The sequence below is a fragment of the Psittacula echo genome, assembly GCF_963264785.1.
Source record: "Psittacula echo genome assembly, chromosome: 5".
NCBI classification, from domain to species: Eukaryota; Metazoa; Chordata; class Aves; order Psittaciformes; family Psittacidae; genus Psittacula; species Psittacula echo.
In genome coordinates this window covers 17,567,546-17,591,890 of record NC_137739.1, presented here as the reverse complement: position 1 = coordinate 17,591,890, position 24,345 = coordinate 17,567,546, and the positions used below count along the sequence as shown (strand labels likewise).

Sequence of the window (24,345 nt, the reverse complement as noted above, 5' to 3'; positions counted from 1 at the left end):
TTACTCATGCAACCATTGCAGCCTTAGGGAAAAGAAACTGTCAGGGAAATGAAAAATCTCAAGGTGCATGGAAAGATTGCTTTCAGGATAGTAGAACGAGGGCCCCTAATAATAGGGTAGGGCTAATCACTTCTCTGTTCAACCTGTAGCTGTGTGTCGGATAGCAGCAATCCAGATGCAGGACTTGCACCATGTCCCCTCCTGGCGCCTGCTGTGCCCCAGCCCCACTCCTGCTCCACAGCCCTGCTTGGCACACACCATGGTGCCCACCCAGCTCACACCACACCAAGGTGCCCAAGGAGCGGGGCCTCATGGCGGGGGGCTGGCAGGTGCCATGGGGACACTGAGGACAGATTGCGAAGGTTGTGCAACCACCCCCTGGGTGCAGTGCAGGAGCAGCTCCGGGGCAGACCCCACCACCCTCCCCGGTGGCGTTGGGGCGGATGCCAGCCCCCCGGCTCGGGTTGGCCGGTTCCCGGGGAGGGGATGCCCAGAATAGCTGCGCTACCCGATCCCCGGGGGGGCCGGGGCGCTCTCCTCCTCGCTATCTCCTCGGGGCTGACATTTGAGAGCAGCCTCCCCGGGACGCGCAGCGGGATGGCGGGCGGCCGGCGGCGCGGGGGCAGCGGGCGGCGCGGGACCCCCCGGCAGCACCCAGGGACCCTCTCACCGGCCCCTGCACCCGCACCCCGGTCTGCCACAGCCACCACCGTGACCCAGAGAAATGCAACCGCTGCCCCCAAACCCGGCCACACCAAGAAGCCTGCAAAGGACCCGGCGGCAAGGGCGCCCGACGTGGACTCACTGGGCTTCCAAGCCATGGACCGCAATGTGCCGGGGCTGTCCCACGTCATCCTCCAGAAGCTCAACATGAAGAGCTACGAGGACTACAAGTGAGTGAGCACCCATGGGTGCTGCTATGGGTGCGTGTTTTCCCCCCATCGGCAGAGCGTCCCATTTGTGTCCCCACAGCTGGAACATCTCCCCTGGCTCATCCCACCCTCCTGGCTCAGCCTGTATGTGGTGCTCTGATGGGGCTCCTGGGTACACCCCTCCATCTGCCCATTACCAGTTCTCCATCCCGGGACAGGATGCTCCTGGCTGGAGCTAGAAGTCCTGGTAGCCTTGGAGAGAAGACATTGGCCTCACTGTGGTGGCAGAGCAGCTTGTGCTGGATCCTTCTCACTCCCCCTACATGTGCAGGTCTGCCATGGACGGGAGGAAAAGCGGCAGCGATTTCGGCATCCGGACTTACTTTGAGATGTTCCAGAAGATGGAGGACACCTTCAAGTTCTGTGCTGAGTGCAGGAAGCTCCCTGATGCTCTCCCGGACCCCAAAAGCCTCCGGCGATGCAAGAGGTATAGCAGGGGGGTGTGGTTTGATGGCATTGGGATAAATCCATCCCCTTGCTTCCAAGCAGGGTGAAGCCAGGGGGGTATTGTCCCAACACCCACCTCCAGCTACAGGGCATCCCCTAAACCTCAGCGACACAGCTCTGGGAGGGGTGTCAGGGAGCCTTGGTTTGGCAGGCAGAATCCTTTCCCCCTCCATGTCTGGGCACGCTGCCTGTGTCTCCAGGTGCCAGAACGTGTACTACTGCGGTGTGGTGTGCCAGCGTGCCAACTGGCCGCTGCACAAGAAGTTCTGCAAGAAGCTGAAGCTGGTGGCCCTGGATCGGCTGGTGGAGTGGCTTGTCTTCACAGGTGGGGCAGGGGACGCTGTGTGTACTCCTCCAGGCCTGCCTGATCCCCACACCATGCTGCACGAATCCCGTGGATGGATGGGGGAGTCCCTCCTCCTGACTTGTGGATCTGGTGGGACAGGCAGCCTGGGCTGTGGGGCCACCATTGTGACCCCCAGTGCTTCTCTCTACCCCCCCCAGGAGACATCCCCTTTCCCACAGAGACCTGGACAAAGCCCGCCTGGGATGTGGAGGGCTGGGAGGACTGGTTCTCCATGCAGGAGCAGCTGGAGGAGAAGCTGGGCGCCATCCTGGCCGGGAGGTACATGACCCTGCTGTGGGCCAATGCTGGGAAGCCGCGGCCAGAGGACAGGGAGCTGCGTGATTCCGTCCGACGCCTGGTCACCGACTTCCACTCGCGGCCGCTCACCATCGGCTTGGGGCTGCGGCTCTTCAGCATCGAGCCCCTTACCAAGGCCCTCACTGTGCATGTGGTGGGAGCATCCCACGTGGAGACCCTCAACGCCCGGCTGACAGACTATGATGAGCTGACGCGCATGTTCCCGGGGCACCGCGGCATGGAGGTGGTGATGGTGGGGGTGGATGTGGTCGATGGACCCATCATGAGGCCACCTCTGGCCATCCCGGTGCCCCAGGGAAGGGTCTATCTCAGCAGCTACAAGGGGCTCTATCATGACTTCTGGGAAAGCCACGTGGAGACCAAGCTGGCCGCCCGCCCTGATCTGGTGGTGGGCTTTCACCCGGGTGAGTTCCTGTACCTCCTGTAGGAAAACAGGCTGAGAAAGCTGGGACTGTTCAGCCTAGAGAAGAGAAGGCTGCGTGCAGACCTCATAGCAGCCTTCCAGTATCTGAAGGGGGCCTAAAAGGATGCTGGGGAGGGACTCTTCATCAAGGGCTGTAGCAATAGGACAAGGGGTAACGGGTTCAAACTTAAACCGGGGAAGTTCAGGTTAGATGTAAGGAAGAAGTTCTTTACTGTGAGGGTGGTGAGGCACTGGAACAGGTTGTCAAAAGAAGTGGTAAATGCTCCACCCCTGGCAGCGTTCAGGGCCAGATTGGACAGAGCCTTGAGCGACATGGTCTAGGGTGAAGCGACCCTGCCCATGGCAGGGGGCTGGAACTATGTGATCTTAAGATGATCCTACACAAACTGTCTGTGATTCCGTGATTCTGTGGAAGGGACTGGACCCTCACCACCACACTGCTAGCAGCAGGATGTTCCCAGAAGGGTGCAGGCCCGTCAGCACTCCAGCAGCGCCTGCTGGTGGCTTGGGACGTATCCAGGGCTTCGCAAGCTACAACAGGCAACCATGCAGCCAGGGTGATGCCCTGAGGCTTGGCTGTCTTGTCCCCCTCTCAGGGTGCTCAGTGTCCTGCCTGTATCACCCACCTGCCACATAGGCAGCTCCCAAAGGGGTCTCTGCCTGTGGCTCTCAGTGTGGTGGCTCAGCCCAGGCACTCAGAGCCATTCTGCTGAGGAGATGGTGCCTACCTTGCTAAGGGTGGCAAACTATTGCCAGTGTCACCATGCACCCCAGCATGAGCGGGTGCTGTTAGATCTGGTGTCAGGGTGGCATACGAAGAGGTGGGACCCTCACGACTGTGTCCTCACAGGTTTCCATGCCTGTCCAGACCTGCTGGCAGGCTGGCTGCCCACCCTGCTGCTGCTGCGGGACTACCGCTTGCCTGTTCTCTTCACCGTGTACAGGTGAGCACAGCCCCACTGCCCTGGTGTGCTGGCACCGCCACTGGCACACCATAACAGGACCTGGCCTTTACTCTCCTGGCAGTGAGCAGGAGCTGAAGTCCTCCCTGCAGCTCCTGGTGGAGCTCGAGATGCACATTATGGGCTATGCCACCAACCCCTTTGCCTCACTGCGGCCTGAGCAGGTCTACTCCAGCCCCAACAAGGCACCCGTCTACTGCAGCTCCTACTATATCGCCCTGCTGGGGCCAGTGGCATCAGCAGTGCTGGGTGCTGAAGACCTGGAGAATGGTGATGGCTGGGGGGGAGAGGAGCCCAGTGCTGCTGGTGCAGCTGGGGGCATCACCCCGGGGATGGCCTGACCCAGTGCAGCCAGCACCATCCTGCCCACTGGATCCCCAGCCCCTCGCTGCCCCATCAGAGCACCCTATCTCCGCATCCCAGAACTGGCGATCCAGTCACTCCTCACTGCACACATCCAGTCCCGGGACACACAGCACCTTGTCACAGGCATGGCACCCCTCCATGGCATCGAATAAACCTCCACCAGCAGCCGGCTGGCGTGTCTCGAGCTTTATTTCCAAAAAGGCCTGTGTTTTCCCAAAGAAAACCGAGGGCTGAGCCCTCCTCGGGCAGCCACGGCCTCTGGGGCAAAGGGGACCCCACTGCAGGACCTGCTGTGCCTGGGGGTCCTGCGGGGAGCCCTCACCAGCACCCGGTGGTTCCTGTCACTGTCACACACGCTGTGCCCCTGCGCCGGTGCCTACCCTGCGTGGTGCTCCGGCATCACTCACTGGGTACATGGGCACCGGCTGCCACCGCGATGCCACTCAGCAACCTCGGCAGCCTCTGCGGTAACCGGGGCGGGTGGCGCTGAGCGAACCGGCCCCTGCCTGATGGTGCTGGGGACCGCTCCCGGTGCAGGCAGCCGCGCTGGATGGTGGCAATGACCTGCACGGGCATCCGCGATGGCTCCCGGTGGCCGCATCCTCCCCAGGGCTCCCTGCGCCCCAGCGGCGGGTTCCTCCCCGTGGCTGCGGTGGGCAGCGTGGCCGGCACAGTCCCGTCGGCATCACTCGGCGCCGGTGCGTTCCCGCAGCGCGGGCAGCGTCAGTGTCTCCGGCGCCGACTTCTTGCGCGGGCGAGTTTTTGGTGGGGCGAGGAAGTCGGGGGTGTCGTCGCTGAGCGGGGTGGAGGGGGCGCTGGCGGGGGCCGAGTGCGTGGCCGTGGGCTGCCCCACCTCGCCGACCGCGATGGTGGGCGCCACCAGCCCGACGAGCTCGTTGGTGGCCTCCTGCGTCTCCCGCTCGTAGCGCCTCACCTCCTCCATCGTCATCCCTGCGAGCACAGCCGGGCTTGGAGCCGCTCGGCACGGACAAACCTGCGCACCGACCTCGCGGGGCGGCCTGGGCCCCGTGCGCCGGCTCCTCACCGAGCTGGGTGCTGGGAAGGGGACAGGGGGACTTGCAGGGCAGGGGACGCTGCCGCCCTCTCCGGCACCAGCCCAGGCAGCAGTGGGGAAAAGACTGGCAGGCAGCGCAGGCAAGGGGATGCGCAGGCAGGGCAGAAGAGGACCCTTGCCTCAGGGTGCAGGGGGGGCTCAGCGTGCACCATGCACAAGCCCCCCTGCCTGCACCCGCCCGCAGGCAGTGTGGTGGGGTCCGGGGTCCCTGTGCCCTGCAGGCAGCATGTGGGAGGGGTTTAGGGATGCTGGCTCCCCAGCTTTTGGTTTGTGGCCACTTGCATCTGAGTCTCGAAGTCCCGGACCTCTTCCAGGGACATGTCTGGAAGGCAGAGAGCCGCTCGCCGGGATGGCACCACTGCCAAAACCCGGAACTCCCATCCCCGTGGCCGCGTGTGACAGCATGTGTCCCTGCCAGACCAGGGTGCAGGCGGTGCAGGCAGCGCAGGCAGGGGTGCTTGGGCTCTGCTCCCCGTTCCTCACATCAGCCAAGCCTCCCCAGGCGTGCAGCAAGAATAGGCAGTGTGCTGGGGTGCAGGCAGGGGTGAGGGCAGGGAGCAGAGCAGCGCAGGCAGCAGGATGCAGGGAGCTGGAGGAAGAGCGGGAGCTGCCCATGGGGTTAGTGGCATTACAGTTAAACCCGCAGCCCCCTCCCACCCTGAGGGTCTGAGCCACCCCCGGCCTGTGTCCCCTGCCACCAGCAGCACCGGGGGGACTCACCGCACCACTCGTCCACCCATGCGAACGCCTGCCGGTGCCCGATCAGCAGGATGTCCCGGATCACCTGTGACACACCATGGAGGTCAGCAGCTAATCACTGTCCCCCAAGCGTCCCCCCCGGCCTGGAGCTCCCACTCACCTTGTGCACGAACTGCTCCACCCGTGTCTGCAGCCCCCAGACCTCGAACTTGACGCTCACCAGCTTGTAGGAGCACATGATGGGTTTGGTGTACTGGCGCCAGCCCTCCCGCAGTGGCCCCCGGCCCGTCTTGGCAGAGCTGAAGAAACGGGGGTCCTGGGAGAGCACAGCAGGGCTGTGAGCCCCCCAACCTGCGACAGGGGACAAGGGGGTGGCCCTTGGGAGCTCTGCAATACCTCCGGGCTGCGGTAGTACCGCTCGGGGATCTCGTCGAAGGCAATGTCCAGGAAGGAGACCTCGTGGTCGCCCAGGATTTTGTCACTGTGGAAGACCTGGGGAGGGGAGGAAGGGTGAGAGGTGCCGATGCAGCGCTGTGTGTCCTCCCTGGTGAGGAGTTTGCCAGGTCTTGGCTGCTGCGCAGACTCACGTTCTCGCTGTCCCCACAGTTGTCCTCGTACTTGGTCTCGATGTAAATGGAGAACTTGGGCAGGAAGGAACACTGCAGGGACCGGCCGTCAGCTGGACTCCCAGCCAGGGGAACACACTCGCAGGGACGCCCACCCCGAGCAACACCCATCCTGAGGGAAACCCAGCCCCAAGCATGCCCACCCCAAGGGATGCCCAGCTCCAAGGGATGCCCAGTCCCAAGGGACACCTAGCCACGAGGACACCCATCCCAAGGAACACCCACCCCGAGGAAACTCAGCCCCAAGGGATGCCTGGCTCCAGGGCATGCCCCGTCCCAAGGGACACCCACCCCGAGGGATGCCCCAACCCAAGGGACATCTAGTTCAAGAGATGCCCACCCAAGGGTACTCACCCCAAGGGAGACCCACCTTGAGGGACACCCCACCCCTGAAACTGCTGATCCCAGGAACACCCATCCCTGGGGGGATACTTCCCCCAGTGCCCCATTCCCCAGCCATGCCAGGTGCTGGGGAAAGGGCCAGGTCCCCCCATGCCATCTCCTTACTGTGTACTCTGCAGGGACAACCGTGGCACATCAGCATCATCGGGGGTGGCACCATGGGGGAGAGAGGGAGAGGTGAGACTGGGCAGTGGCTATAAGCTATAAGCTGGGCTCTCCTGGCACCCAGTGGCCACTGATGGAGAGGGGTAGGGTGCCTGAGGATGCCCGTCCCCTCTCCCTGCCCTGGCTCACCAGTGATGGTGTAGGGGTAGTAGTTCCAGGCCTTCTCCGTGATGTAGAAGATGCGGGGGGTTACTGCCCGTGCCCAGCTCGGCAGTTTGCTGCAGGAACCACAGCATATGGGGGTCCATTCAAGGCAGGATGTGGCCACAGCACCACCCAGTGCCACCCAGCCCTACTCCTCCAGACACAGCCCTGCATGTGGGACTGCCCTCACCTCCACCTCAGGATCCCTCCAGGACCATCATCTACACCTCATCACCCCAAGGAACCCTGCCACCTCCTCAGCACACTCATGTGCACCCCCACGCCCCTATCCTCTTCCCAGGACCCCCATCTCCTCCCCAGGCACCCTTACCCCCACTCCACACCCAGGGCCATATCCCCGGTGTGCTGCTGCCCCCCCCGGTAGGATCGGGCCCCGGGGAGCTGGGCGGTGGTTTGATTCATCTGCAGGCGTTATAAATACCATCCCCAGGAGGGGAATCGTGAGCACCGCCGCTAAAAATAGCCCGAGTCACGGCAGCGCTGCCGGTGCCGCGCCGCGGTGTGCCGCAGCGGTGAGGGAGACACCGGCTGCCAGCGGGCACCCAGGGGACACCGGGACAACCCCGGGGTGAGCTGAGCAGCAGCTGGGGCACCCCCACTGAGCCCTGCACCGCAGCCGAGGCACCCTCTGGCGCTGGAGATGGGTGCTCACTGCGAGAAGGGGTGTGTGCCTGGGAGATGGGAGCACCCCAGGAGGTGAGTGCGGACCCCAGAGAGGGGGGCATCCCAGAAAATGGGTGCACCCTGGAGGGTAGCCCCCAAGATGGGTGCACCCTGTGTGATGGGTTCACTCTGAGTGATGGGTGTAGCCCCTGAAGATGGCAGAGTGCATGCCTGGGAGATGGGTGCACCCCAGGAGGTGGGTGCAGCCCCCCAGGATATGCACACCCCAGGAAATGGGCACACCCTGAGAGGCAGGTGAAGCCCCCAAAATTGGGTGCAGGCCCCAAAGATGGGTGTACTCCAGGATGTAGGTGCAGTCCTGGGAGATGGGTGCAGCCCCATTGCAGGGTGCCAAGCACCCAGAATGGATATTCCTGGGAATTGCGGAGGAGGGAGGGATAGGGCCTCACCTGGAGAGGTGGACGCGCTTCTCAGTGAACTGGCCGTGGCCGTGGATGGGGTCCTCGTGGGGCTCGTTCTTCACCACCTCGACACCCTCGCCCTTCTCACTCTCCTGGTGGCTGTGCTTGCTGATGGTGTAGAGCTGCCCCACGCGGTACTGCAACCACAGCACCCGGCTCAGTGCCACCCCTGCCTGGCACCCTCCGGAGACACCACCGAGCAGGGAAACTAAGGCACGGAGCAAAGGGTGACAGACCAAGTGCTGTGCAGCAGGCAGGGGTCTCCTAGGGCACCCTTCTCCAGCATCCCTGCCCAATGGCTGCTCCAGTGCCTAGGTGAAATTGGATTGCACCCACCCAGCTCCTCCACACTGTTCAGGTGCCTTGCAGAATGCCTGGAGGCTTTGTGCTCAGCAAGCTACCTGGCAGCCAGGGAAAACTACATCTAGGTATGGATATGGATATATATGTGTGTGTATTTGAGGATGTGGCTGTGCAATGAGTGCTTTATTGTTCCACTGAAGATTTCATCCATCACCAGCTCCTCCCTGCCCCATTGAAAACCTCCCTGTAGTGTGACCACAACCCCACGCCTGCAAAGAGCTGGTGCTGCCCGATGTATGCACCATGGCTGCAGATCCCCAAAACAGCCCCATCAGTGCTCAGGAGCATCCTTTGTCCGGGAATGCTGCTGACTGCCAGCTATTGACTTGCTGCTGGGAATTCGAGCTTACTGCTGGAGCAGTGACTGGGACAATGCTCCCCATCAGAGCACCCAAAAACCCTTTGCCCACCTGTTCATCCCATGGTCTTGGGACTGGGTCGCCCCAAGCAGACCCTGGTGCCACCGCTGGGCTCCATGTCCCAAGGTCACGGAGCCCAGGGATGGGATGTCCTCGCTCTGCACCCCAAAACACGGCTCAGCACATGCACGGAGCATCCCAAGCCCAGCAGCCATGGCCAAAGCTCACCCTTGTGGCTCAGCCAAGGTCCCTGCCACAAGCCGCACCATGAGGAGATGGGAAAGGGGCCACCGTGTCCCCCAGCCCCTTTCTGAGCAGTCACCCCACTGCTGTCGCTACCCCCACCCACAGCCCTCTCCATCGGTGGATCCTGAGCACCCAGGGGCTTGGAGACCCCTGCCACTGCACCCCCCTTCCCAACCGATACCCCCTTTCCCCCCATCCCTCCTCACCTCCTCAGTGGTGAGCGGCATGCAGATGCGGTACTCCTTGATGAGCATGGTGGCAGGGCCACAGGGTCAGGCGGAGGTTGGGGTGCTGGCGGGGGCACAGCTCATTCTGGGGGGCCCGAGGGCGGGTGGTGAGCTTGCGGCAGCTTCCCCACGCTCCCATCCCATCACCCCATGCTAGAGGATACCGGCGACTTCATGAGCCGTTGCCATGGCAGTGGCGTGAGGTCACCAGTGAGAGGACAAGTCTGGGTGTACCCGCCTGGGGACACCCCGAAACCCCCCGGCGTCAACTTCTTCCCTGCTGGGCAAACACACACTCCTTTCCCCTCCCTATACATCTGTCTTGGAGCACCCATATCCCCCACAAGATACGGTGCCATGCCTTCGGGGTGCCACATCCACACTCAACCACGGTGGCCACCAGGGATGTCGGGATGGGATCCAACATGCTGATGTCCATGGGGACCTACCACAGGGGCACCCACCTGGTCCGGGGCTCCCGGGAAGCACCCGTGCTCATGTCTCTGGTGTGGGAGGTCTCTTCCCGAGGCAGGCGCTCCCCAGCCCCCCCACGGCTGCTCCCCAGCACCCATCATACCCAGCATTTCCAGGCTGTCCTGCTCACCTCCCTGGCCCCTGCTCCAGGGATACATCCTAGCGATGCTTAGGGTAGATAATGGAGCCGCTCTGGGGGCTCCTGGCTGTGATCCCCAGCTCCATGGGGCAGGGAGGGGACATGAGCGCCCCGGGGCATCACCCTGATGGGGGGCATCAGGCTATGGAGGGGGCACATGGGGTCTCACACGGGATCTTGTCTGAGAGCAGCTTGTCCGGCTGGGGACACAGGAGCATCCCTGGGGAACACAGAGGCGTCCCTGGAGGACACGGGGAGACACTGGGGCATCCCTGCGGGACGCGGGAGCACCCTGCTGACAGGGAGGAGGGCTGAGTGCTGGAGCCGGGCTGCGCGTGCCGTCCGGGCACCGGAGCAGCTCAGACCGGCACGGGAGGGGCTGTGGCTGCCCGAGGCCGGGGGTACGGACATACCGCCCGGGGTGTGCCCGGGGGCTCCGGCCGCGCTGGGCGATGCCCGGGACAGGCAGCATCGACACCGCTTTCCCCGGCCAGCAGCCCCCTCCCCACCGCTCGCCTCCGGCTCGGCTTCTCCGCGCATCCCTCCCGGGACTGAAACTCCCGCCGCCCACCCGCTCCGTCCGCACTCACCCGGGCCCGCGGCGGTGCCCGCTCCCCGCCGCCGCCGTGCCTCGGCCGTCCCGGGCCGTGCGCAGGAGCGGGCCGCCCTCCGCACCGCCCCGCGCCCCGCCCCCGCCCCGCGGCACACCGCCCCCTAGGGGCAGGAATGCACCGGCACCCCACCAGCATTGAACCGGCACGGGACCGGCATCGCGCTGGCACCGCACAGCGCCGGCAGTGCGCTGACAATGGACCAGCATTGCACCGGCACTGCACTGATGCTGCACAGGCTCTGGCACCGCACTGGCATTGCACTTGCACCGGCACCAGCACCACACCTGCACCAGCATCACACTACAAGGGCTCCATCAACGGGAGGCCCTCTGACACGGCACAGCACCGGGGCTCCGTGGCACAGCCCAGACCAGCACCGAGGCTCCCTGCATGCACCGGGGCTTGGCTGCTCCCGGGGTCCCTCGGCAGTCACTGTGTGCCCTGGCAGGGAGATGCTCTGCATCCCCAGTCGGGTGCAGGGAGCTGGGACTCTCCAAACCTCCCCCTGCACTGCAGTCCCCTACACTCCACTGCCAGCTCAGCGCCGGCACCCAGCACCATCGCGCCCCATATGCCGGCACTGCCAGCCAGAGCCAAACACTTAACTCCCATCCAGTGACAGCAAAGGCCTAGCCGCACCACTCGGTGTGAACGTGGCACTACAGCACGCTCCAGCCTGGCTGCCTGCTGCACAGGAGCAGCCCCTGCCATGCCAGGGTGCTGCAGTCATCCGGCGATGGCCACTATGGGGACACCCACCAGACCACCCTGCAACCCATGCCACCACAGTTGTGTTGGCATGGGACACGGAGGTTGTACTGCCCAGGCACCATGGCACCTATGAGTGTCCTGTGGTGCCAAAGATTGGGCCTGGGCTCTTTCACCACCACTGGGGCAGCCGGTTTGTGCCATCCCATGGTGTCACTGATGCTGCTCCATAGCACTCAGCAGCCCTGAGGTGGTGGGGATGGGCACCCAGCTGCAGCAGAGCCAGAGCAAGCAGTGGCAGAGCTAGGGATGGTGGCCCCAAAACCCTCTGAGGTGCCCCATGGGCACATATCCCACATCTGGGAGTGCCATGCCAGGAGCAATGCCTGCGGGCACACCTTACCTGCCTGCACCCATCGCTATCTGCCTGCACCATGCTGCTGCCTTCTTCCTGGTTTCCTACCCTGTGGTGCCACAGTGCTTCCAGCCCCAGCTCTGATGGCACTAGGTGACAGCCATCCCTTCCCCATGTCCCCCCAGGAAGCCCCCAAAGAGTAACGCAGGAGACACAGGTCTCCCACCAGCACAGCCAGGACCAAATCCAGCAGGGCTCCTGCTAGGTGACAGTGGTGGTGACCAGGACCTGGTGGTGCTAGTGACAAGGACTTGGCAGGCTCTCAGCCCCCCCAGCAGCCACATTCCTCTGGAACCCGTTCCGCAGGGTCCTGTGGGGGTGCCAAGGCAAAGGTATCTGGGTTGGGTTTTTCCTGGTCATGCCCTGCTTTGCTCTGGCTCCAAGTCAACAAGGAGCTAAAAAGAGGATTTGCTGACAACCCCCCGTGTCCCCCCAGTGCCACCAGTACCCCTGAGTGCCCCATGCTGCTGGGGAGAATCCTGCAGAAAGCCAGGAAGGGGGAAGAAAGAGGAAGCAGAAGCAAGTGAAAAACGACCCAATTTAATCCCAAAGCCCCCCCCCAGCTCCAGGGTCCTGGGAGCACCTGGTGTGTCTCCCCACCCCCGGGCAGCCTGGGGGTCCCCAAGCTGAGCACACCGCTTGGAGCACCCATGGCTCTCTACTCCGGCATGGGGAGAAGGAGCTTTCCGAGGTGTCTGGCCTCTTCCTCAGCTCCACCAGCACCCAGCCGCGTCCCACCTCCCTCGCCCCAGCATGACCACCTGCAGCCCTTATGGAGGTGCCCTGATGAAGACCATCTTGGTGGAGTAGACCAGGTCCACCAGGTAGGCGATGAGGTTGAAGATGGTGAGGAAGGTGACCCCCAGGTGCTTGTTCCACCAGCAGTTCCTGCCGCAGCTCTGGGGGCGGCTCCTCCCCCTGAAGCTGTAGAGGGGCCAGAGGATGGTGGCGGTGATGTACATCATCAGGGCCAGGGCGTTGTACACCACCAGCATCTTCTCCAGCGGGCAGGGGATGTAGGTGAGGCATCGGCCTATGGTGAAGATGATGATGAGGAGGGTGATGATGAAGCAGATGGAGTAGACAGCCACGCACCACTGCAGACCAGCTTCCGAACTGAAGGTATCCAGCAAGGAGAAGATGAGACAAGCCACGTAGGCTTCAAAGACCTTGAGGAGCCCAGGCACGGTGGAGAGGAAGCTGCTGATGTCCCCTGGCTTGGCACGGGTGAGCCCCACCTCGATGGCGTAGGCGAGGAAGCAGAGGCAGGACATGGTGGTGGCCACAGCCTGCCTGGCACACTTGCTGCCACTGCAGGGGCTGCTGATGAAGGTGGAGGGGAAGATCACAGAGGTGGTGAAGACCATCAGTGTCGCCAGCATGGAGAAAGCCGAGGTGAAGTCATCCCAGGAGAGCGGCAGCTTGGGGTAGAGCTCCAGCAGCTCCAGCAGCACCACCAGCAGCGTCACGGCGAAGCAGAAGCACCAAGTGAACATGCACCACGTCCCATAGGGACCCTCAAAGTCCCGGGTGGAGGCCACCAAGCTGAAGGCGATGCAGGACAACACGATGGCAAAGAGCCGGGCAATGCCCACCCAGGAGGTGACGGCGAGGAGGTTCACCGTGGCCACCGCCATGGTCCCTGCCAGTTCTCCCTTAGCCAAGTGGGTGCTGCTGGCCTCTGCTCTTATTGGGGTGCAGGACGGAAGGTGGGGCGTGGGGCAGGGAGCCGCTGGCCCCTCCGAGCTGCCTGGGCTGCAGAGCCCGGCTCTGCTGCCACCTCCACCAGCACCTCCACCACCTCCACGAGCTCCAGCTCCACACCACGCACGCTCGCTGGTGTGGCTGCTGGCTGCAGCACAGGCAGGTGGATCATTAACAGGGGGCTGGGCGAAGGGTGTTGGTGCTCATGGTGATGCTGAGCCCTGCAGTGGGGCCAAGGCAGGGGGGGTCAGGGAGCCACTGGGTGCCACCGTCCTGACACTGCACCCACAGCGGGAGCCACAAAGGAGCCTCATAGGCACCCCTGGAGCACTGGGGGGACCCCTGACACCCCCATCCCTACACTGTGTCAGGGCTAGCAGCACCTGTGGGGTCTGCCTGAAGGGCTGGGGGGCTGCACCCTGTGGAGGTGCCCTAGCAGGGGTTGTCCCAGCAGGCAGCAGCTGGGTGTAACCCCCCACACCTTTGTGGGTGGCACCTTCCCACCCCTCCTGGCACCTCCGCACCCATCCGGAACCTCCGCCACCGATAAGTGGCTCAAAGTCCGGCCATGGCAGCTGCCGTCACCAAGCAGGGCAGGTGGGGTGACCACAGGGAGGGGACCTGCTATCCAGCCACCCATGGCACCACCACAGCACTGCCACTGCCCTGGGGTGCCTGGCTGGTGCTGGCACCCCACACCCCAGCAGCACCTTTGAGGGGGGTCTGTTTCTTGCCCCATGGTCCCAGCGGCCAGAGCAGCACAGGAGAGTGGTGGCACATCAGACATGGGGAGTCCAGCAGGAGGATGATGATGGTGAAGGCTGAGAGCTCCAGGTTGAGCTTTACCATTATGCAGGGTCCAACGAGGTCTGTGCCTGGGGACAAGGAACCCAGCCCAAGGCAGGCTGGCACTGCTGAGGAGCTCATTACCCCTGGCATGGCGCAGGGGTGGCTCCGGGGAGACATGTGGGTGGCTCAGAGGTCGCTGCCAGCCTCGCCCTTGCTGGCCAGCCCGTTGAGAGGGCTCAGCTCCGGGCGGTTGCTCTCGTTCAGCCGCCGCACGCGGTAGCTCTCGTAATGGACGTTGTGGGTGATGTCCTTCAGGTCCTGCAGGTGGGACCTGCCAGGGTGGCAGCGAGGAGGGAGGGCATCAGATCACAGCCCCATTGCCCCACTGTCCCCACCATGGGGTGCAGCACCCCCAACCCCATCCCCTGCTCACCGGATCAGCAGGTCCCGCAGGAGGGGGAACTCGCAGTGTGTCGGGTTCTCCACTGCAAAGCAAGGCAGAGGGGCAGTGGGTGGAGGGATCCCAGGATGCGCATCCCACAGGCTCTGGGTACCACCAGAGCACTGGCACAGCACCATGCCGCACCCCTAGGTAGGGGTGCACCCACAGGTGCTGCTCCTCACACCCCCAGCAGACCTTCCCCATGCCTGAGGATGCAAAGGGCTCCACTCACCCTCAATGATGCCCCACTTGGTCTTGCGGCCCAGCACCCGCTTGCCATTGACCTGGTGCTCCTGGTCTGCTCCCACCACAGCGAAGGGGATATTCTCCTGCCGGTGCAGAGCAGGCTGCTGTGCTCAGCCCTGCTGTGGTCCCCAGGGCTTGGCATCCCCAGTCCCAGCATCACAGCACTCACCCGAATCCTGTTGTTCAGCACCCTGTCATCCGGGTCCTGGTCAAAGTCCTCCTGTGGGTACACGCTGATTGCATGGGTCTTCAGGTCCTCCTGGATCTGCGGGATACAGGGCTTGAAATGGGGCTGAGGGGCACATGGGGCACCCTGGGAGCCCATTGGGGTCCTGTCCTCACCTGCTGCTTGAACTCTGCTCGCTCCTCCAGCGTGAGTGTGTCGGCTTTGGCGATCACCGGCACCACGTTGACGATCTTACTGAGCCGCCGCATGAACTCCAGGTCCAGTGGGCGCAGCCTGACAAGGGCCACCATCACCCCAGGTGCCACACCAACATCACCCCATGGCAACCACACCACCATCACCCTGAGGTGACCCTACCACCATCACCCTGGGGTGGCACACAACACCAAGCAGGGAGCACCCATGGGTGCTGTGAGTGGGGACTCACCAGTGACCAGTGGGAGGGATGAAGTAGACACATCCATGGACCCGGGTGTCTGGGATCTTCCTCTTGCGGGTGATGAGGATCTCCTCACGCAGGTACCTCTCGTACTGCTCATTGATGTATTTGATGATGGGGTCCCAGCTGAGGATGAGGAGTTGGGAGACAGTATCTGAGCTCAACCCTCACCCAAAAACTGCCACTCAACAAGCTGGGATACTGCACCCCAGTGTCCTACCAGTTCTCATTGTTGATCTGGTCCCCAAACCCTGGCGTGTCTGTCACCGTCAGCTTCATTTTCACACCCTTCTCCTCAATGACTATGGGGCAGAGATGTGGGTCAGCGGGGACCAAACACGGGGAGCAGCAGGGGATTTGGGGTGGAGGCTCTGAGGCCATGGATGCAGCCTCAGACACAGTGTCCCCTGCTTCTCCCCAGGGCTGGCAGAACATGACCCTGTGGTGGTGACTGTACCATGGGTGATGGACTGCAGCTGCACGGTCTTGGGGATGCGTTCCTCGTGGCCAGGCTGCGAGGCTTTGCGGCTCACCTTGGACTTGAAGAGGGTGTTCACCATTGTCGACTTCCCCAGCCCGCTCTGCCCTGCAGGAAAGCGGAAGCTCTGGTTTGTCCCCCATGAGAAATTAATCCCACTCTGGATCCATTTGGGAGCATCCCAGAGGTTGGGATAGCTCTGGTTTGTCCCTCCAATGAACTTATTTCCCAGGATGATAGCACCTTGGTACCTATTTGGGAGCATTCCAGAGGTTGGGATAGCTCTGGTCTATCCCCCCAAAAGATTTATTCCCAAGGCAATAACCCCTTGGTACCCATTTGGGAGCATCCCGGAGTTTGAGCTGATCTCACCCACCAGCATCACTGCATTATGGGGTATGGGGTGTTGCTCCTTTTCAATTTATTGCTGCCTAAATCCCTTCAAATCCCTTAAAAGCACGATTCCCCCTGGCACGGTGGCATCAGAGCCGGGATTCCTGCCCCAGCCAGGATGAACCCAATGCCTGGCGCTCACCCACAACCATGATATTGAACTCGAAGCCCATCTTCATGGTTTTGATCTTCATCTGGTCCAGCACAGCTTCGATTCCCACGTAACCAAAGAGCTGGCATCCCGCCGGGCCGGGCGCAGTGGTGATGGGCACCTCCTCCTCTGGCTCAGCCGGCTGCTCCATGCTGTGCTCCTCAGGCTCCAGGCTGCTCCCTGCACGGGTGGGCAAAGCTGGGTGAGCCCAGACCCCTCTGCCAGCGCCGTTGTCCCGGCAGCAGCCGCCCCGGCACATTCCTGACAGCCGGCGAGGCTCAGCATGGCAACGGGCAGCCCACGGGCAGAGGGGGACGGGAATGTGCCACAGTGGTATCCTCGTGGTGGCCGCGCCATCCTGCCGGTCCCACCGGCTGCCCACCCGGGGGCTCAGGGCGTTGGGCAGGACCTGCCACCCCCCATCATACCCACCGGTGCCTGCCGTGGAAAGGGGCACCTGCCTGTGGTCCCGGGGGTGCTGGGCAGGAGCAGCGCAGGCACCGGCACAAGCCCCGGGCCATGCATGGTTTGCTGTGCCCAGCCTGGGGGCTACCAGAGCCCCGCACTAGCCTCAGCCCTTTTTGCAGCAGCTTGAGGGGCCCCCCGAGCCCTTTCATCCCCCTCCTCCTCCTCCTGCTGCCCGACCCAGCCATTGTTCACTCCTACCTCGGCGCGGCGGTGCCGTCGCTCAGCACCCTGCTATGGCCAGGGGGTTCTCCTGCGCGCCACCAGCATCGCCGTCCCCATGAGCGCCGCAGCCCGGCCCCCTCTCCTCCGGCTGGCACCAAACCCAGCTCCGGCGAGGCTGCGGCTCCCACGCATGACCAGCATGGCAACATCCCTCCCTGCTCCCTCCCTTCCCTCGCAGCCCTCTCCCCGCACAGCCAAGCCCCTGCGCTGAGTCTGCCGGTGCCACCCCACCACGGGGATGCCTCCTCCCACCTCACGGCACGCAGCACCCCCACGGGTGGCACCGAAGGGGCACGGGAGCTCTTGGCTGTGAGTATCCATCCCCGCTGTCACCCTGTCACAGGGAGCAGCCTGTGCCCCCCAAGCAGCACCCATGCCTAGCCCTGGCACGTTGAGGTGAGCTGTGGGGTGGTGGCACTGCCGCAGTGCCCCACGGCACCTGCGTCCCCCCACGCTGCAGCCTGCCACATATGTGCCAGCCAGTTCCCAGCACTGGCGAGGCTCGAGTGGCAGCTTGATGAAGGCCGAGGGAGCCAAACCCTGCCGAGGCCGCGGCCCTGTGCCACGGAACCCGGGGACAGGAACACATGTGCAGGGTTCGTCCCGAGCCAGCCCCGGGTACCAGATGATGGAACTGGACATGCCCATTGCCTTGGCAATAGCATCCCAGGGGGCACCCAGCACCCTGTGCCCACTGGTGGGTACAAACCCACCGCCCGGGACAGTGGCGGGGTTGGGAATGGCTGAGGCTCCCCCGTCCATGCTCTGTGGGTCAGGGTGTTCCTCGGAAGTGGTGAAAACACTTGGGGGCTTCCTGGTAACAGCTGTGACGCCCAGCAGGGGGGGCCAAGGGCCAGCACCCACCCGGTGCTGCTGGGACGCTCTGCAGGCAGGCAGGGAGGTAGGACCCCTCTGGTGCTGACCTGGGCATGCCACCACTTCCAGGGGACACCAGTCCCCTGTACCCCCACCCTGGTCCCTGCCAGCCCTCAGCGATTGCCAGGACACATCCGGAGCCAAGCGATGCAGCCACTGCCTGGAGCCACCCAGGGAGGCCGCTCACTGCAGGCAGGATGTGGTGCCTGCATCATATTCCCAGCTCCCCGGGGTGCTCCCCGCGGTGCAGCACCCACAGCTGCCTCCTCTTGTGGGGCTGGAGCCCCCCCATGTCCCTGCCCTCGTTGCTGAAAAGCCCCATCAGCAATGGCCGGTGGCCACAGCCACGTGGAAGCTCTTTGGCATCCCCACGCACCTCCAGGGCTAATGGCTCCTGCAGCCAGACCTGTTCCAGGACTCATTAAGGATGCTCTTGTTTTCCAGGCAGGGACAAGCAGTCCCAGGTCCGTGGTGTCCTCCATAGGTTTAATGACTGATGCAGGGCTAATTGGCCGGTTGCCCTGTAATAAGTCTCTGGGGTGGAGGGTGCTGGGAGAGGAGCTCCCATCCCAGCCACTCGCTGCTGCACCAAACAGGACATCGGATGGGGAGAGCGTGGCTCCCATCGGGTGGGCACAAGGGAGCTGAGCCCTCTGACAAAGGGATGGAGGATTTGGGGATGTGGAGGGAGCTGTGCCCATCACACCAGCGATGAGCTCACCACAGCTCTACCCACCAACATGACCCAGGCACGCTGGTGCCTCTTCCAGTGCCAAGCACAACCCAAGGGGACAAGTGATGACAAACCACATCTGCAGCCGGACCCAGAGCCAGCCTGCCTGGCTGTGGGAGCCACAGCACAGGGCTGGGACTGCCGGGTGCTGGTGGTGAGCAGAAGCAGAAGTGAACCATGGAGTGAAACCCTGCACCCTACAGCACCGCCTGCCCGCCAGGGACCAGGGACCCTCACCCTGCCCTATCCACTGCCACCCTACCCAATGCCATTCCTACCTGAGCGAGCTGGCCAGAGCCGGGGCTGCTGCTACCAAGACCTGGTCACCGAGGCCAAATGGCTCCTGGGGTGCAGGCGGGGAGGACGGCTGCAGCCTACGGCTCCTCCTCTGCTCCTCCTCCTCCTCCTCGCCCTGAGCCCTGCGTGGGTGACCCAGGCTCGCTCCGTGTGGAAGTGAAACACGGTGGCTCGCTCGGTGCATCCTCCCATGGGGTGCGGGATTGACGTGCCGCATGGACACCATGGGTGGCACTGGCTGGGGGTTGCTCTGTTCCCCACAGAGGAAGCAGTGCATCCACACCTCTTCCTGGCAGAGAAACTGCCATGCCCAAGCAGTGCTTGCCAACCCCATGCCATCTGCAAGGCAGACGGTACCCACACGCTGCTCAATGGCTCATGGCCCGCTCCGTATGCCATGCTCAGCTACCTTGCCATCACCATGGGTCAGCCCTGAGCATCATCTTCATCACCGCAGCTCATCCCCAAACACCACCCCCACCACCCCGGATTGGTCCTGAGCATTGTCCTGCATGTGCCCATCACCCTGGCTCAGCCCTGAGCATCATCCTCCCACATCCCCATCACCCCACTTGGGTCCTGAGCATTGTCCCCTGTGTCCTCATAACCCCAACTCATCCCGAGCTCTGTCCGTGCACCTGGCCGGTGCCGTGGGCAGTGCCGGGTCGGTCGGCAAGGCAGCCAGGCTGGCTGGGCAGTGTGGCCAGGGGAATTGCTGGGAGATGATTCACACCAGCCCGGAGCAGATGTATGGATGCCTTTGCCGGCGTCAGTACTTAGAGCCCGGCGACGGCAGCTCTTATGACACCAGTGAGCCCCAAGCACCGTCTCCTTTCACCCCGGTGTCCTCCAGCCTTCCCCAGAACAGCCACCGGGTAGGAGGACATGGGGGTCCCACGCATGGGGAGGGCACTGGCTTGGCTGCACCCACGCCGACATGGTGGGAGCCAAGAGCATGGCTGCACCGGGAGCATCTTCCCCCTGGCGTGCGCCGAGCATGCCCCAGTGCACCTTGGCCCCCTGCTACCTCCTCTGCCCCCCCAGGTAGGGAGAAACAGGATCCATCCCTGTGCCAAGGTGAGGAGAGGGATGAGAAGGGAAGAAAGTGCTGGATGTGGGACAAGATCGTGGCGATAGCTGGCACGCGCGAGGCCCGGTGCTGCTGCCGATGGGCCACATGTGTCCCAACCTGTCTCCCTGCACTGGGGAAAACAATCAGTGCCAGGGCGGCACGGGAAGCTTGCCAGGCACTGCAGGGCTGGGAGCGCTGCCAGCACCCCGCTTGGCTCCACACATACAGCACCCCCGCCACGCGCCATGCACCCAACGCCCCCCGGAGCCGGTGGGGATCATCCTGTCCTCAGTGTCACCATCACCCTGCACCACCCTTCACCCCCACATTGGATCAACAGGGGAACACTGTGCCCAGCAAGGGAGTCCTGGTGGGGAAAGGGGAGACAGGAGCAAGTCCTACCATGCTCTGGCGTCACCGCAGCCTCTGCCACCATGCAGGGTCCACGCAGTCCAGCGCTGAGGGGGGTCATCCTGACTCCACCAGGCACTGCCGGGGTCCCCAGTGCCGGCACCAGCACCAGCCCCCCGAGGAAGGCAGGTTGGGAGCTCACTTGTACCGTCTGCGGCTGTGACACAAGCTTGAAGGTGGCAGCTTGTGGGGCTGTCTCAGCCCTCTCAGGGGAAGGGGCAGCAGCAGCAGGGGCCGGGGCTGCCCCACCCTGGCCCCGGGGCAGTGCTGGGGACCGGTGGGATGGGACGGGGCTGGCACTAAGGCTGACCCTGGGCTGTGGCCGAGGCAGTGCACAGATGGCCACGTCCCGCCCCCCTGGCACCTCAGCCAGCCCCAGAGCTGCCTTGATGCCATCGTCTGGGGCCATGGAGGAGGAAGGCTGTTGGGTGTGCGGCTGGGTCGAAGGGTTCGGAGTGCCCCATAGCAGGGGGTCCAGCGGGGGTGTGCCCATCCCCGGCTCCTCGGCGATGTGCAGGTCCAGCGCTGGCAACGAGCCGTGGCTGGTGGCAGTCCCGCCAAGGGGATGCTCCAGCTCCACGGGGAAGACGCTGCCGTGGGACGGGACTTTCTTTAGGCCAGGGCCGGCGGCCGGGGGGGTGCGAGGCGGCGGGGGGAGCCCGGTGGGCGCGGGGCTCTCCAGGCTGGAGGAGGAGCTGCGGAGGCTCTCGCCGTCGCTGCCCGGCCCTGTGGCGAAGCCCTGGTAGGGCTGGAGGGAGGCTACGCGGGCGCCGAGCCGGCTGCGCAGCACGGGGCTGGGGGCCGGGCTGGCGGCGCTGCCGGAGCAGGGCGGGTGGCCGGGCTGCAGCGGCGGGGGGCTCCCGCCAGTGCCCGAGGGCAGTGAGGACACCAGCGGGGAGCAGGGCGCCTCGTCCCCATCCTCTGCCTCAAACGACTTCTTGAGCGCTGGGGACAGAGAGAGAGAGAGAGAGATGGTGGCATGAGTGGCACCCGACGGCACCCGTGGCTGGGCTCTGCCCCCTCCCCAGCCGTGCCAGCACATGGAGGTGCCCCCGTGCAGCCGGGTGCGCTGTGAGCCCACCCCGCATGGGAAACCAGCCCGGCTCCGGCGGCCTCACGGCGCTGCCGCATTGTTTCCGCGGTTTATCTGTGCCGGGCCGGCCGGTGCCGCACACTGCCCGCTTTATTCCGCTGTAAGAGATCCTTTGCTTTATTCCTCTGTAAGGGATCCTTTCCGAGTAACCGGATCCTCCACCACAGACCTCCCTCTACATCCATCCCAACAGCCAAGCTGGGGAGGATTCCTACCCCCTCTCATGGCATTAACCCTGACGTCTGCTGATGGCCAGAGCTATCCCTACACGCCGTCCATGCAGGGGGCTGCAGCCGTGCCTCCCATGCAGCTTCGCAGCAGCGACGGTAACCACAAGCCCAAGCTGTCATCTCGGGCTGCTGGTGGGGATGTGCCCTCCACACGGATTCCCGCCAACCATCCCATGGGCATCACAGCACCGGGCTCCCGTTCAAAGCCTCCTGACAGAGAAGTCAGGGGACGCTTGGCTGCGGTGGAGGGACCTCTTTCCCCCGTGCACCATTGCCTGGCACCACCATGGCAGCTCTGAGCAGCCGGGACCCCCGCGAAGCCCCTGCAGGAAGGAAGTTCCTTTGCCGTGCAGCAGCTCTGCTGAATGGCACCTTTGGTGCCAGCAGCCGGTTCCTCACCCTGTTCCAAGCAGCGGGTGGCTGCCTGCTGTGGGGAGGCCCCTTCATCCCCACTCTGTGCCAGTCTGCCCCAGCATAGCACCCAACGGCACGAAGCTGCCCTCATCCTCCTCTTCCCTGGCCCCCTGGCTTGGCCACGGTGCTGGGGGCAGCGGGGCGGTGGGAGTCCCATCCCGGTCCCCTCCCCTGCTCACCTCTGTGCCCGGGGCTGAGCAGGGGTCAGGGGCCGGGGCGCGGGGGCTGCTAATAACAGCCCTCCCCAGGGCAGGTATTCCTGTCGCCGGTCCTGTCCTGCTCCACCTCCCGGCCAGAGCTGCCGGGGGCCATAGGGCCGACGTCCCCCTCCCCGCATCCATCTCACTGCCCAAGACACTCCAAACCGCCTCTTTTCACCCCAAACCTGCCCCTGGCCCCTGACCCATCCTCATCCAGACCCCAGGCAGTGTCCGGAGTGATGGGGAGCGGCAGCGGGGGGGGGGGGTTGGCAGGGCGAGAAGGGGTTGCAGAGGAGACGCGGAGGGGGTGAGGATGTGGGGTCAGCCCGGCAGAGCCGGGGTTAAGGTGCCGGGATAGGTGCACACATTCCTCCCCGCCGCGGGCAGCACCGGCCCCGGGTCGGGTTTCGCCGCCCTCTCCGGCCGTGCTCCCGGCTCTTCCCACCGCGGCCTCCGGGAAGCGGCCGGGGGATCATCGCGGGCGGGAGAAAGACGAGTCCGTCCCGGGACCCCCCACCCAGCAGCCCCCGGCCCGCCCGCACACCTCGAGCACGGGGTTGCCAACACCCACAGCCCCCCCCCGGCACCGCGCAGCGTTCGCCCCGTCGGGTACAACACCCCCATGAGCACCCCAACACGACTCCGCAAGGCGCAGCACCCCTCCCCACGATACCCGGCCTCGGGTGGGGGAACACAGCCCCCACCTTGCCCCATCGAGCGGGACTGGGGGGGGACAGCCCGTCTCCCTCCGACGTGCAGTCCTCTCCGATGCATCCCATCCCCCCCAAGCTGCCTGGCACAAGCGGCATCAACACCCCCCCCCCACATACCCAGCCTCCGCGGGTCCCCCCCGCTGGCACCCGGCCCCCCACCCGCGGAGGTCCCGAAGCCCCGGCGGTACCTTCGAAGTCGGAGAGGATCCCGTCCAGATGCTCCTTAACGGAGAGCCGGGCCATGGCGGGGATGAGGGGGGGACCCGCATGGGGAGCTGCGGAGCCCCGGGACGGGACGGCGCCGGCTGCCCTCGGAGGGAGGGGAAGGGGAGGGGACCGGCGCGGGGGGCGGGCAGGGGGAGGTGCTGCCGCAGCCCCCGCCCCAACCGGACCCCCGGTCCTGCCCCGCTGCCCCTGTTCCCATCGCACCAGCTCGGGCCTCCCCGCTGCTGCAGCGTCTGCCTGGGGTCTGCTCTCTGGGGGCGCTGCCTGGGACCCGCCGAGCCAGGGGTTCCTGTCCGGGTTGGGGGTCCCAGGCAGGCCGTACACCGCACCCCTGGCTCCCCTAGGGGTTTCCAGCACGGAGCAAGGGTTCAACACACGCTGGTGCAGGCAGGGCTGGGTGTGTGTGGTGTCTGGTTCAGTGCTTTTGTTCTCCGGTGTGGCTGTCCCTGCCAGGGGCTGTGTCCCAGGCCTGAGCTCCTGGAAAATCCCTGGGGAACAGCCACAGGGATCATGAGGACCCCAGGGTGAGGGGCTGCAGTGGGGCTGCCCCCCTTACCCAGAGGGGGAAGCACAGGGTTCGAGGCATCATCCATCCCTCTCCCACCCTGTCTGCCAAGGGTTAACTCCATCCCAGCCCCATCCCGCGATCAGCAGCAGATGTGGAAGGAGCTGGAAATCCCTTCTCTAAGCAGGGTCCTGCAGTGGGAGCTCTGCTCCTCACCCTGCTCTTCACATTCCTGCACTGGCCCCAGCCCCATGGAGTCCTGTTGGACACAGCCCTCATCCCGCAGGATGCAGGACATGGTGGTGGTGGCCCTAGTCGTGGCCAGGCTGTGTGGACAGTCAGTGGTGCCCACTGGCACTGTCGGATGGGCTCCCACCACCCATCCTGCAGCTTTTTGGGTGCTGGGAGGACTGTGATGGGAGAGGGCTGCTGCCCTTGGGGTCACAGTGGATGAAGATCAGATGGAGAGCAGCCCAGCTTTCCCAGTGGCTTTGTCCCTT

The 24,345-nt window shown here is 64.3% G+C and overlaps 4 protein-coding genes across 4 annotated transcripts; 1 reads left to right on the top strand and 3 right to left on the bottom strand.

The window, feature by feature from the left end:
• Window positions 1-597: 597 nt before the first annotated feature.
• MSS51 (MSS51 mitochondrial translational activator) lies at window positions 598-3,415 on the top strand (the record flags this gene model as incomplete). Its single annotated transcript, XM_080619197.1, has 5 exons — window positions 598-893; window positions 1,204-1,359; window positions 1,580-1,704; window positions 1,884-2,447; window positions 3,318-3,415. 5 exons carry the CDS (start codon window positions 598-600, stop codon window positions 3,413-3,415), a joined length of 1,239 nt encoding a protein of 412 aa, XP_080475323.1.
• A 1,065-nt stretch (window positions 3,416-4,480) lies between these two features.
• On the bottom strand, window positions 4,481-9,234 carry LOC308221808 (cytoplasmic phosphatidylinositol transfer protein 1-like; the record flags this gene model as incomplete). The annotated part of the gene is made up of 8 exons (XM_080619119.1): window positions 4,481-4,746; window positions 5,591-5,654; window positions 5,730-5,885; window positions 5,966-6,061; window positions 6,157-6,248; window positions 6,892-6,980; window positions 8,001-8,149; window positions 9,187-9,234. The coding sequence occupies 8 exons, from the start codon at window positions 9,232-9,234 to the stop codon at window positions 4,481-4,483; spliced, it is 960 nt and encodes a 319-aa protein (XP_080475245.1).
• Window positions 9,235-12,327: 3,093 nt separating this feature from the next.
• On the bottom strand, window positions 12,328-13,194 carry LOC308221665 (myeloid-associated differentiation marker-like; the record flags this gene model as incomplete). Its single annotated transcript, XM_080618833.1, has 1 exon — window positions 12,328-13,194. The coding sequence occupies one exon, from the start codon at window positions 13,192-13,194 to the stop codon at window positions 12,328-12,330; it is 867 nt and encodes a 288-aa protein (XP_080474959.1).
• A 1,029-nt stretch (window positions 13,195-14,223) lies between these two features.
• On the bottom strand, window positions 14,224-23,358 carry LOC308221613 (uncharacterized protein; the record flags this gene model as incomplete). Its single annotated transcript, XM_080618761.1, has 11 exons — window positions 14,224-14,381; window positions 14,484-14,535; window positions 14,725-14,821; window positions 14,908-15,003; window positions 15,081-15,198; window positions 15,353-15,490; window positions 15,585-15,666; window positions 15,822-15,950; window positions 16,378-16,566; window positions 20,457-21,410; window positions 23,304-23,358. The coding sequence occupies 11 exons, from the start codon at window positions 23,356-23,358 to the stop codon at window positions 14,237-14,239; spliced, it is 2,055 nt and encodes a 684-aa protein (XP_080474887.1). The 3' UTR covers window positions 14,224-14,236.
• Window positions 23,359-24,345: the final 987 nt, after the last annotated feature.